Consider the following 13,900-nt stretch of genomic DNA (forward strand, 5'->3'; position numbering starts at 1 on the left):
ATATTAAACCCATCTCAGTTAAGCGGTGAGAAGGACCTGCTCTTGAGGTGTGTGGGCCTTTGACCATATCTGGGCCCCTGTGATGACAGAGCAGATACTTTCAGCTCTCACTGGACAGATCGTATTGGGAATCAAAGATTTCACCCTTAATACTCACTACATTTGGAATGGAGCCAACCGCAAGTTAACCACATGTGGCAGGAACTTTTAAGCTAAGTTAGAAAGGGTTTAAAAATTTTACTTATCAGTTATAATTTTAAACCTCAAGCCGAAAAAAGTATGACCTTCTTTCAGTCGTTCCACTAATATAGTTCACGTTGGCCTATTTTAGGATCTCAGCTCTGGGAGGTGGCCCCGAGGTCCCCTCTCATGGTGCAGGAAGCAACGGTACCGGGTACCCCACACAACTCAGGTCTGGCCTCCCGGCCACTCCGCGAGTGATACCGAGGACAGTACACCCCGGTACACTCCAGGCCTCACCCACTGCACCTGGAGGCTTCATCTCTCATTCTGTTTCTTTCTCTCTCAGGTATTTTGTATCTTATTTGTAAGGTTATCTATCTGCACACATCCTACATCTTGCCATCGACCCCATTAAGCAAAGCAAAGCAAAGCAAAAGGAATGCAGACTAGGCAGCGGGCCTTAATACAGCATCGCAAAAGATCTTCAAGGCCCCGCGACAAGCTTCTACCTTCTAAGCCTTTAAACGATCCCGTGGGCTGGGCGGGGCCCACCGGGGCCCACCCCCGACTCTCTCCCTCCCCGCCTCCACTCCCCTAGCCCCTTCCAGTTTCCCAGTTGGGGCCTCGGCCAACGGGGCGTCCCCTGGCCCAGGGCTGCCGAGGGACACGCCCGGGTGACCCGGCCCACCCTACGCGGCGCCCTCCTCGCCTCGGTCTGGCTTCTCCTCCGGCAGGTTGAGCACGAACGGGAAGAACAGGCCCCGGGCGTCCGCGGGGGCTCGGAGCGACTGGAGCTCGAAGCTGCCTTCGGGGCCCGCGTCGCCGGCGCCGGGCTCGCCGTCCGGGGGCGGCACGAAGCGCCAGGTGCCCGCGCGGCTCACGCAGTAGATGGCGCCATCCAGCGCGGCGCAGCGGAAGGGCTGTAGGCCCGACGGCGCGCCCGGGGGCCGCAGGTGCGAGGCACAGCGGCTCCACTGCTTGGCCAGGCAGTGGTAGCGGAGCACGCTGAGCCCCCCCGCAGGCCCGGCCCCCGGCGCATCGCCGCGGCCCCCGCACAGGTCGAAGCGGTAGATGAAGCCGTCCAGGGCCACCATGTCGGCCGAGCGCTCGCGGCTGCTGCTGCACGGACACTCCTGCCACTCATCGCGCCGCGGGTCGTACTTGAGCAGGCGGTAGAAGAGCGAACCCCCGGACACGTAGATCTCGCCGTTGCAGGTGGTGGCCTCATGCGCCACGGCGAAGGCGCCCCGGGGCAGCGGGGCCACGGCGGCCCAGCGGTCAGCGCGCGGGTCGTAGCGCTCCACGCTGAGCAGGCACTCGCCGCCCACGGCGTACAGGTGGCCATCCAGGGCCAGCAGCTGCAGCTGCGAGCGCGCCTGGCGCAGCGGCCGCACGGTGCTCCAGCGGTCGGTGGCCGGGTTGTAGCAGAAGACCCGGTCCGAGGGCCGCGCGCGGCCGTCGGGGCCCGCGGGCCCCACGCCGCCGGCCACGAAGAGGTAGTTGTAGAGCACGCACAGGCCGCAGCCCCGAGCCGGCGCGCCCTCGGGTAGCCGCGTCAGCTCGCGCCACTCGCCCGCCGCCTCGTGGAAGCAGTAGACGGCGGCGTCGCCTCGGCCCTCCGCGTCCCCCGACGGGCTCTGCGGCCGGCTGCCCGCGCGCTCCCCGGCCGGGCCGAGCGCGGCAGCCAGAAGACGGGCGCGGCCGGCGCGCAGGCGGCGGCGCAGCAGCAGGTCGCGCTCGGCGCCCGACAGGCGCCCGAAGACGGCGGGCTCGCGCAGCACCTCTAGGTAGTGGTCGCTCATGAAGCGGTAGGCGGCCTCGCGCAGCTCGGCCAGCCGCTGCCGCTTGGCCGCGCTCAGCACCTCGAAGCAGTTGGCCAAGCTCAGCTGCGGCGCCACGGCGTCAGTGGCGCGCTGCGCGGCGCAGGGCAGCTGTAGGCGGCGCGCGCCGGCCACCACGTCGGCCACGTTGTCGGGCCGCACGCCCGCCATGCGCCCGCTGTACGCGTAGGCCAGCAGCAGCCGCAGCGCCGCCCAGCCCACGCCCTGCACCCGCAGCACGTCCCGCGACGCGCGCGCACGGAAGTAGTCGCTGCGCGCCGCCAGCACCGCCTTGTGAGCCCGCAGCCGGCGGCCAGACACCTCGATGAGCAGGTCGGGCTCCCCGTGCTCCGGCCCGACGCCGGGGGGCACAGGCGCGGGGTCCCCGGCCTCTTCCGGGGACGTGGGCTCCTCGGCCGGCGGGCACTCCCCGGGGGACGCGGGATCTTCCGGGGACGCGGACTCTTCTGGGGACGTGCGCTCCTCGGGGGACACGGGATCCTCAGGGGACGCGCGCCCTTCCGGGGACGCGGCGCCAGCGCTGCCGACTTCCCACTGCCTCTGCACCACCCGCCGGCCGCGGCGACAAGAGGGCGGGGAATCGTCCCCGGAGCTGAAGCACAGGGACGCGCTGAGACTGCAGGGTGTCTGCGCCGGGGACGCAGCGCCCTCCCCCCCCGCCGCGTCCGGCGGCTGCAGGCCGCCCTCTCCCGGAGCCTCGGGAGCGCCGCCCCGGCCCCCGGCCTGGCCGCACGCTCCGTCCCCCGGGTAGAGGACGCAGGGGGCCACCGGGCTCTCCATGCGAGCGCTCGCTCCGGCTGCAGTCCCCGCTCAGCAGCCCGGCATGACTTGGCCCGGATTCGGGCTGCCCAAGGTCGATGGCTCCTCCGGGGCTCCTGGCTTCACACGCTTTTGCTGGCGCGCGATCAGATTTCACTTGTGTCCACACTGGTTTTCAATCGCACGCAGCTCCCCTCGCGCCCGCCCGCTCTCCTCTCCGGCGAAAGGGGTGTGTCGACTCGAGCGCGCTCCCGGCTGAACTTGTGAACCTGGCAAGGTTCCCGCCCGGCGGCCGTCTGCAGGGGTCTTTGTGGCTCGGTCTCCGCACCGCGTGGTGATGATCAGTCCACGGACAGGACCGCCCTGCAGCCGCAGCCGCGGCTCTGTCTGTAGCTCCTGCTCTGCGGAACTGAGCTGTCAGGTGCTCCTAAGGAACTGGGCCTGCCCTTTCTTCCTGAGTCAGTGTTTATCCCTCCACATTCCATCACATCTCTGTCTCTGAGGACCAACGAATCAGAGACGGGCTGCAGTCCACACTTCAGAACACTGACTTTACTGCTGTTTCACAGGGAGCCGCCCCAGGGAGCTTGTTTTTTGTGCGTGACTCCCACGTGCGATTAAGGCTTATGGATGGTCAGCCGGACAATATCTGTGTGTGTCCTGGCCTCGGCAGCGCTCCTGATGGGCCTGCCTCAACAATGTTCACCTGGAAGCGGGGAGGGCATGATTCAGTCGCCAGGTGGGTGTTAGGAAGACACAGTTACTGCACACACTAGACCGGCTTTCCTCCTTCATCCATCGGGAGCCTTCCTCTGCGACTTCCTTTGTTGGAATATCAGGTGTTTCCATGTCATGTCACCACGCTCTTTGTGTTCCTGTTTATAGGAGAAAGAGACAGAATGTTGGAATTCGCATTTTTCCATAGGGCTACCTTGTGTCAGTGGCAGCTACCCCATTTCCCTCCACAATTTTCAGGTTATAGGATTCAGATAGGGTGGGAATGGGGATTGTGACTTTTCAGTGCTGGAAAGTTTGGTGACTAAAACATATGGGATTATTTAGATATTAAAACCTGTTCCTCCCCTGATTTTTGAGGTCTATAAAGAAGAGCCCAATTCAGCCATGAGCCTTAAGCACATTGGGTTGAACCGTACGAAATTGCTGGGTTTTGTGTGTCAATACAACGTCAGTCAAATATCAACCACTTCCTCATTTCGACCTAATGAGATGTGTATGTATAATTGAGAACTTTCAGTGAGAAAGCATGGCCCGCCTGTGAAACCTCAGTTTTATTGCGGGACAGTTTTCCTGAAATCTTTTCCAGCCAACTATCTCAAATTCATTTACAACAAATATTTGGAGAAAGGTGCTGAGGACCCTTCTCTGGAGTTGGCCTCGGAGGCTCCGACTCTGGAATCTATTTGAACGGCTCACTCCTGGCTTTGTAGCTCTGAAAAACCTCAGAGAAGCAACCCTCCAAAGAGCACACGTGCAGCAAAAGAAAAGCCAAAGCAAAACGAAACAAAACCAAAACAAAAAACAAAAGCCACAGAACTACTTGGAAGGCAGACGTGAGCACCTGCAGATGAACTATTAAAAAATAATAAATTATCTCTGCTAATTGGCAAAACCTTCACTGAGACTCCCCAGCCTAGAAGGGGGGTCTTAGCACAAGGGGAGGGGCAAACTGGGCTCTGGTTTTCCTAAGAGGCCATGGACGAGAGAAACGGACCAAATACATACAGCTCAGATGCGTCATCATTATAGGGTATGTTCACCTCGCAAATGGGATAAAGGGATACTTAACCACCTACCCTCAACCTCTTCTGATTTTCTACTAATTGTACTTAATACCGTTGCCTGATCCCTATAAATGCTCAGGGTTGAGAGAATGGGTGTGTGTAAAAATATATGCTTGCCTGCTCTTTTTGCTACCGTGTTACGAAAAAGACTTTCCCATTATTCTCAGAAATGCAAGTGTCTTAGAGGTGGAGATTCAAGACATTCAATTCTGTCTCTCCCTTCCTCCCCGCCTCTCTCTCTGTCTCTCTTCCCCTCCCTCTCTCTTTCTCTCTTTGTTTTACAGAAATCTTTAACAGTAACCTTTGGGGCATATTCACCGGGTGCAGGGCACTGTCTAGGACATGTGGAAAGGCAGCATGGAGACAGTCGGGATGAGCTGAAACTCTGACCACGGGCATGTGGGTCACGGAGGTGCCACGTGTTTACTCAGCTGTGCCCCAGCCCGTGATGCTGCTGGGGAGGTCCTGCGTCCACTGAGATGGGAATGCACTCTGGCCCACAGCGACCGGAATGTGATGACAAACTGGAAACCTGCACAGATTTTATAAGCAAAGCTTCTGGCCTCTTCCCAAACGCCAGAGGTGCTGTCTTAGTCAGCTGAGTCATTCAAGGGAAAGTCAGATAAAAAGGAAGACATATACATATCTTTCCCCAATATACATATAAACGTCAATGTCTGAAATAAAATCAGAGAACTGGCTCTCTTATTTGCTTCATTCTTTTCACACTTTCTCTGTATGGTGTAGAAGACCTTGGACCTCAGAAAACTAACTACTTTTTTTTTTCTTTTCTTGGCCAGGAGAAGGGTTTCAGCACTTCCTGGTTCTTTCTCTGGCTTGACTCTCATCGGGACGTGCAGAAGCCCAACCTCTGAGAGTTCTCTTCGTGGAAGTCATCACAGACTCAAAAGAAAGGCAGGGAATAGGACACACTGAAAAACCTAAGTTTGCAATTCTTAGGTTTTCAAAGCTGTACAGAATCCGTTTAAAGCCTGAAAGAATCAGGCTAAGTAGACATTTTGTCGTAGCCACAAGAAGCAGGAGCTGCATGTCCACAATGACACAAATATGACCCAGGTGGTCAGTGGTCCAAGCAGGCACGTCCTTGCCAGCTCCCTGTGCGCCCCTGGCATGGATCACAGACCAGGCTGGCAGAGCCGGGGGTGGTCCGAGACCTGAGCACAGCCATGTAATCCCATCCAAAGTGTGACAGCTGCTCACCCACTCAGCTGGCTCTCTGCCCCGTGACCAGGTCAGGAGTCCCTGTTCACCCCCCCAGCCAAGGTGATGCCGAACACCTGAGTGTTGTCAGGTGAGACAGAAGACCGTCTGTCACTGCGACGCAGGCAGCAGTGATGCTGGATCCCAAGAGCTGGGAGGCCACCCAGCAGGTCCACTTTCTGAAGGAAGCTTCTGCAGCATGACAGGTCCCGGCCCCCGCCCGCCTGGCAGGGTAGAGGGTCAGCTTCCACAGAAGAAATGAGGAAATTAAGCAGAGGGGCCACTTCCTTTTTCAAACGATGTTAAAGAAAGTCAGCATTCGGAGCTATATCTTTTTTCCCCAGCGTGGCCCATTACTGTGATTTGGGCTTAAAATGGATGGGAAGAAGCCAGCCCATCTTGTGTATGTCCTCTGAGCACTGCAAGCCTGCCAAGACACTTAGGGTCAGATTGGAGGTCCGGGATTTGCAAGGGGACGTCCCCCCATGTTGCAGTTGGCTCCAGCATCAGAGTCCCCCTAAGGGGCTCCTGGAGGACTCTGTGCCAGCACCCACCCTGGTGACGGCAAAATAACTGCAACTCCCCGCCCGACTGAGGCATCGGGAAGGATTTCTTCCCTGAGCACTGCTTCTGGGGTCTGTTACAGTCAGATGAACGGCAGCACCTTCGCCCCATGTAGCGACGGGAGGGGATCTGTCGGTGGAGGTGTGGGGTGTGGTAACAGGCTCCCTCCTGACTGTAGTGAGAAAATATTTTAACAGGAACAAGTCTGCTTTAAATATAACTTAGGTAGCATTTCTCCCTGAAGGCTATACATTTCTTCTCCACATTGTAAATATCTAAACAGAATTTTTTAGTCTCTCCGTGAATTTCTTCACTCTCAATTTGATTTTTTTAAATAAATTTATTTATTTTTATTTGTTTATTTTTGGCTGCACTGGGTCTCCATTGCTGTGCGCGGGCTTTCTCTAGTTGCGGCGAGCGGGGGACTACTCTTCATTGTGATGTGCAGGCTTCTCATCGTGGTGGCTTCTCTTGTTGTGGAGCACGGGCTCTAGTAGTTGTGGCACGTGGGCTCAGTAGTTGTGGCGCACAGACTTAGTTGCTCCGCGGCATGTGGGATCTTCCCAGACCAGGGCTCGAACCCGTGTCCCCTGCATCGGCAGGCGGATTCTTAACCACTGCGCCACCAGGGAAGCCCAATATGAATTTCTTAAAGAAGATTGTCTATGATTTCCCAAATGTGGACATTATTTTTGTGCTTAAGGTGGATATCAGGTTATTTAAAATTAAATATGCTTCATTAGAATAATATAGGTTGCTAAAGAGACTCTCCGTTTCAAATAATTAGTCAGTTTTTTTAAATATTAATGAACAGACTCAGGAAGTTTATCTAAATGTCTGTAGCACCTATTGTTGTAGCCGATTCCTCCTCGGTGTTCTTCAAGTCACGCCCGACACGTATCTCATCCATGTGTCCAGCCACACGCCTGTGACAGCAGAGTCCTTGAACCACCACTTGTGCCCTGCCCGCCGCCTGCTTCCCACACACCAGCATGACCCTGTTCACATAGTGAACAGCCAATAACTCCTGGGGTTACTTCACAAAGAAAACCACAAACAGAAGAAACATCATCGAATCTTAGAAACTTGCAGGGAATGTCAGGATACCTGTTTGATCATAGAATGTGTTGATTCCCTTCAGCTGTTCCTACAGATATTGCTGGTTCCTTCTTCCTTGGGCCCAATTAAAATGAGGTGGCGGTTCTGGGTGCGCAGGGATGCAGGTGGGTGGGAGCGGATGCCTCGGTGGGGGTGGGGAGGGCAGCCAGTGACCTTCACCCCAGCCCTGATTCCCACGTTCTCTGCACTCGTCACAGTGCGTGGTCTGGCCCTAGCAAGGCCATCATAGCGGCGTGCCTGGAACACGGAGTCCAACGCTGCCACAAGGCAGCATCATTCACAAAATAGGTTTTCATTCCTCAGTCGTCCTGGGAGCTTGGCCGTCTGGCTGCTAAAAGCCGGGTGCCGCGTGGTCTTGGGAGACGCGGAGGGCACAGGGCCCAGGTCCCTGTGTGCAAGGTTCTGTACACGCTTCGGCCGAGGAGACACCCACCACCTGGATGAGAGGACCCCCCAAGCCGGGTGTAGGCCGTTTGTTCCGTGAGGTTTGGGGATGGGCGGGGCTGGTGAGCAGCCTGGTGTGTTGAATAATTAAGAGGGGAAGTGACGTCCTTCCGCAGGTCTGGTGACGTTAATCAGAGTCTATTCTGCCAGGTTACAACCTATCATTTTTAATCTGCTCTTCGTGAAGGACATTTCTAAGACTCAATGGGCTGTAACGTAACCTGAATGCGCGAGTAATCATGAAACAGCTCACACCTATTCTATTTTACAGGGACTGCTGTCACGTGTGTTACATCACTGGGACATACGCGACCCTCGCAAGCCACCCTTCTGTGGGGTCGTAGTTTTTAGCCCCGTTTTACCAAAGAGGAAATGAGATGTGAACCGATGTCACCATACAATGAATCAGCCCCGCACTTAGTAGGTGGCAGAGCCAGACGCGGACCCGCTGTCCAGCCTCAGCGCCCATGCCACCAAGCACTGGGCCCAATGCTCTGCGCCCTTCTGTCTGTCAACGGTTCTGAGCGTGAAGCACTCGACTTTGCAGCACGTGCGCTGGGCTGGTGGACGCCTACGAGACACTCCCATGTCTGGTCCCCTGCCCAGCGCATCCTGGGAGCAGAATTCTGGTGACTCAGGACGCCCCCAGCTCTGACAGTAAAGCAGATAGAGACACAGGGCAGGTCGTGGCGGGGATGGGCTCCTGCCGGCGCTGTCTGCGTGGGCCTGATTTAGGGGGTAACGGCGGCTGAATCTTCCAGCAGGGCTTCACTGGAGGAAGTAAAATTAGAGAATTTCCTAAAGAGAAGCTTTTACGTAATAGCTATTCTCAAAGTCCCAACTCCTTAGGCTGGTAAATGAGGCATTGAGCCATCTGTTCCCAAGCCTCCGCCACCCTCATCTCTCCCTCCTCTGCCCAGGAGTCCTCTCCATCCTTCGCACAAGCACAGAACTGCTGCCGCGCCCCGGTAAAGCCTGCGTGGGTGTGTCTGTGCACGTAAACCCCATGCAGGTGTGTCTGTGTGTAAACCCTACACAGGTGTATCTGTGTGTACAAACCCTAAAGAGGTGTATCTGTGTGTGAAAACCCTACACAGGTGTATCTGTGTGTAAACCCTACACAGGTGTATCTGTGTGTACACCCCATGCAGGTGTACCTGTGCGCATAACCCCTACACAGGTGTATCTGTGCGCGTAACCCCTACACAGGTGTATCTGTGCACGTAACCCCCATGTAGGTACATCTGCATATGCGTTCCCACCTCAGGGTCTCTGCCCGCACAGTCCCTGCCACCCAGAGCCACCTCTCCTCCTTTGAGCCAGAATTCTTGCTCATTCCCAGGCCCCCGGGGACCTGCTGTCACAGACACTACCTTCCTCACTTCCCAGGTCAGCAACTGTGCGGTCCACGTTTGCACAGAATGTTGTATTTCAACACCTCATGTGCACGTGTGTCATCCTTCTCCATGAGAATGTGGATTCATGACAGGGAGGTGCATTAATCGTTCTACCCTTGGCACAGGGCTGGGCTCTGCCAGGGCCCCCAGAAAAGGCTTGATGGATGGTGAGTGAATAAATGTTAACCAGAGAACCTAGAAAAAACAGCTCTGAAAACATTCAGATAAAAATCCCTATTATAGCAAGTTCTTGCACTACGTACAATGTATGTATGTATGTATTTATGCCTTACCAGTGAAACATGATACAGAGCTCACAAAGAAAAGGTTCTTCAAAAGGGACTGGTGTTTGTGGACGTTGGATCAGAGACAGGTTCTTACTGTCTTCTATCTAGCTATGCCCAGTTTCTATATTTCCTGAAACGAATATACACTGGCTCCACAGTCATAAAGGGTAGTGGGATTAAGTCACAGGGTTGCTCCAGCCCAGCCCACGCCCCACCTTCCCAGCACCTGGTCCCGAGAGCACGGCCCCAGGCCAGGTCCTCCCACTGAAGGGTGATGCAGGAGAAAGGCTTCGACCAGGTGGGTGGGTCAGGGAGCTGAAATCAAGGGAAAGCTTGTCCTCGGGAGAAGAAAGTGAAGCCAACACAGAGCAAAACCTAGAAAGAGAGGAGACAGTGCCCTGGGCGAGTCACCCCCAGCCAGGGCTTGTGATGCCTGCGAGCTAATAAGTCTGTTTCTGGCTTCAGCGAACATGAGTGGGATTCGTGTCCCTGGAAACTGGAATAACTCTGACTGTAAACAAGAAGCCACCTTGCTGGGTCTCCGCGGGGTTTAGACGGACGTCTGTAAAGAGCTTCGCCCCGCACAGGCCCCAGCTCCTGGTAACCACGCACCATGAGGTGCCGACCCGGACAACGCCGGTCCCGGCTCACGGAAAAGCCCCACCAGGACGGAGCGCACAGCCCTGCAGCCTGTACCCAGAGCAGCTCCCAGCCCTCGCGGCAATTTTCCATTTTGTCCTCACGTTCCACATGTGAGGACGGGTAGAGGAATTGCCATGATCTTGATTCCAGACACGAGAAAATGCTGGAGGCCCGGAAACACTACGTTACTCGTCTCAAAAGACCAAACGAAGTTAGCAGCAGCCCAAAACCAGAGAGCACTTTTCCCCTCTTTCCCCGTCTCTGGGGCATTTTACGTGAGGCCTCAGAAAAGATGCCTGTGGCTTGCACCCGTTCACTAAGTCGGCGGCCACGTGGGTTCACAGGCCCCACTTCCCACTGCTCGGGAGTTTCAGAAGTTTGGTGGCAACTGTGAGTGTCTCTGTGCCCTTAGCCATTACCCAGGACAAGCCGTCTGGGGGAAGATGAAGCCCAGGGCAGAGAGATGAAATTGACCTTAATCCAGCGGGACCACTGGGTAGTGAAAGTCTGCTGAAGAGCTTCACTCTTCTCCTTCCTTCAACAGATCATGGGTCTTTATTGTTAATTCAAGAGATGCAAGCAGCGTTAGAGCTTCACGACTCACAAGACAGCCCTTCGCTGGTGATGTAGTAACGCACCTGAAGTCACCACGCTTTAAAGCAGGGGGGCGTGGGGGCATCGCTGCCGCGCTCAGGGAAGCGTGTGTCTTCAGCCGCCACCTAACGTGACATCACACAGACGGGCCCCACCTCAGTCCCGGCTATGACACAGCCCTGTGCTCCCTGAAGCCAAGACCCTGAAGAACTGAAAGGAAAATGGATGAGGGTAAACCTGTGCATTCACTCAAAAGGGGGGCTCCAAGTTACTTGAGTGCAAATTGTGCCCTAGGTTCCGGACATGCCATCAGGGAGCAAACCCCGAATATTCTGCAAGAGAAGCATCTGCCTTTGCTTGTGGCTCGAGGTTCCGGAGTTGTTGACAAGCGCAGGGTGTGAACACTGAGATCACACACAGAATCACAGAGACTCTGCAAAGAGGCACCTGGATTGCAATCCTCCCTGGAAACCTCTAGCTCTGAGACCCAATTCTGAGCAATATTTGGGCAACCTTAACTCTTTTAAAATAAGTCTATTGTGCGAGTCCCCTGAAGTGAGAGGTGAACGTCCCAGCAGTGATGCAAAGCTGGAGCCAGAAGTGAGACTGCCTGGGTCAAACCAACCCACACTTTCCCCAAGTCTTCAATCTGTTCAAGTCCCACCAACGCTGAGAAATAATTAACAATATGCAGTCATTTGCTCATTCACTGAGTGGATGTATGCTGAACACCTACAGTGTTCCAGGAGGTGCCCTGGGTCCTAGGAAGTAGCAGGAACCAAGCAGACTTGGCCGAGGCCCCAGGGAGCTCCCAGCGCAGGGAAGAAGACGAACATAAGCCACTACGACACGAATTCTAGAGGAAGTAAAACCACGGCAGGAAACGTAAACAAGGATCCGGGAAGTAGTGATGGACAGACCTGATTTCTACTTGGGATCAGGTAAGACTCCTCTGAGAGCAAGAGGGAGACACACACAGGTCGGGTGGAAGAGAGAACAGACACCTGGCAGTGGAAACAAGCTTGACCAGTTCCAGAAGCTGAACAGGCTGGGTGCAGCCAGGAGCCCCAGGGTCAGGGGACTGGGCCCCTCCGTGGCGCCCTGGCATCTTAATGACAAACGGGAATCCTCTGATGGCTTCAAAGAAGTGAATATGATCACTCTTGTGTTTTAGAAAGAGCGCTCTGTGTCCTTTTGTACAAAAAGACTGATTGGACTACTTTTAGACTGATTTTCTATCACTGCCCAAACCACCACACACATTAAGATGAACTAAATCTACATGTATCAATGTGCATAAATTTCAGAAACATAATTTTGAATTTTTCAAGGTCTGCCATTTGCAGAAGGATACAGTATAATTTACATACATTTAAACGTGAAAAAATACTGTATGTCATTCGTGGAAGTGTGGAAAGGACAGGTGTGAATTCCGGTGCAGTGGTTACTTCTGAGCAGGAAGGGAAGGGAGGGCTGTCCACCTGCTCTGTATCACTTGGCTTCCTGAAGATTCAAAGCATAAACTGCAAGATGAGAATGTGTATTGTCTCACGGGAATACATGAATATTTTTATTGCATTGTTTACAGTGTTTGAGTATTTTATAATTTACCACTTAAAAATGTTTTTCCAGGGCTTCCCTGGTGGCGCAGTGGTTGAGAGTCCGCCTGCTGATGCAGGGGACACAGGTTCATGCCCCGGTCCGGGAAGATCCCACATGCCGCGGAGCGGCTGGGCCTGTGAGCCATGGCCGCTGAGCCTGCGCGTCCGGAGCCTGTGCTCCGCAACAGGAGAGGTCGCAGCAGTGAGAGGCCCGCGTACCGCAAAAAAAAAAAAAAAAAAAAAGTTATTCCATATGTTTAATCAGTACTTATCAATTAAATAGTCAATCTGGCCTGCTACTGACCCTCATGGAAGCCACACGATCTGTAGCACAGTTAAGTGAAGTCATTCACTAGGTAAGAAGATCCCTAAGTCACTGTATTCTTAGTGCTGGAGTAGGTATTCCTATGTTTAAAGTTCCAGTCGAATTGAAATATGGGAAAGTTAAATAAAAACTCACATTTTATCATTTTTAAAGCTCTAAGCTCTTGGTTTGATAACAGAGAGACTTGTCCGAAATCACACGCCTATTACTGGCCGGTTAGAACCCAGATTTCTCTCCTATTAATCTCACTTGTTTATTTACCATTATTGGCGTAAATGGAAAGCAAGATAGAAACCCCTCTCTCTGTGGTCCGTCCTGCTTTGCTTTAGTTAAGATGTAACGACAGAGTCCCTGCCTTGCCCTCCTGCTGCACCTGTGTCCTCAGGCTTCTCAGAAACGGTGCTGTTGACCTAGTACATGCCCCCTCCGGCTCAGCGGGCCCTGGGAAAGGGCCTGAGCCTCGCATGGAAACCACAGCCAAGCAGAACCACCTCCTGCCTGGATGTCCGGAGGAGCAGCACGGCGGGGAGATTACAGGGAGAGGAACTGACCCGAATTCAACACGTGGTCTCTGTCCTCAAAGCAACGAGGGTGGCTCAGTGGGACAAGAAGGCTGATGAGATGCTAGCTCACCTGTTTCCGAAGCAGAAATCAAGACAGATGTTCTGATGAGTGTGAGTTCACCCACATGAGCCTCAAGAGAGGCCATTCCTATCAGGCCAGTCCTGACACAGCCAGGAATGAGTGGATGCAAAGACGAAATATTTAAATTATCTTGAGATTGAATCCGAGGAAACGATGTTATTAGCCTGCTGCCTTTGCAAACTCTTTTAACATCTGACTCAAAAGAGTTTACAGAGGAAGGTTGCCAACATCTTGATTTTTATGGCATTTTCCCCCTAAAATGTGGCTTTGGGGTGAATGGCTGCAGTGGGTTCAGGGTGAGAGAGGTCACTTCAGTCTCAGAAAGATGAGTATTTTGGAAAACGGCGCTCCACCCTGGCAAATGCCACAGTAGGTCAGGCATGTGAAGACTCTGGGGGGCTTCGCAGGCGGGCGGGCGGTCCAGTGGTTACGACTCCGCCTTCCAGTGCAGGGGGTGCAGGTTTGCTCCCTGGTCA

The 13,900-nt window shown here is 54.4% G+C and overlaps 1 protein-coding gene across 1 annotated transcript; it reads right to left on the reverse strand.

The window, feature by feature from the left end:
• Positions 1–872: 872 nt before the first annotated feature.
• Positions 873–2,804, reverse strand: KBTBD11 (kelch repeat and BTB domain containing 11; the record flags this gene model as incomplete). Its single annotated transcript, XM_082680256.1, has 1 exon — positions 873–2,804. The coding sequence occupies one exon, from the start codon at positions 2,802–2,804 to the stop codon at positions 873–875; it is 1,932 nt and encodes a 643-aa protein (XP_082536382.1).
• Positions 2,805–13,900: the final 11,096 nt, after the last annotated feature.

The sequence above is a fragment of the Grampus griseus genome (genome assembly GCF_964374135.1).
Source record: "Grampus griseus genome assembly, chromosome: 21".
Classification (NCBI taxonomy): Eukaryota; Metazoa; Chordata; class Mammalia; order Artiodactyla; family Delphinidae; genus Grampus; species Grampus griseus.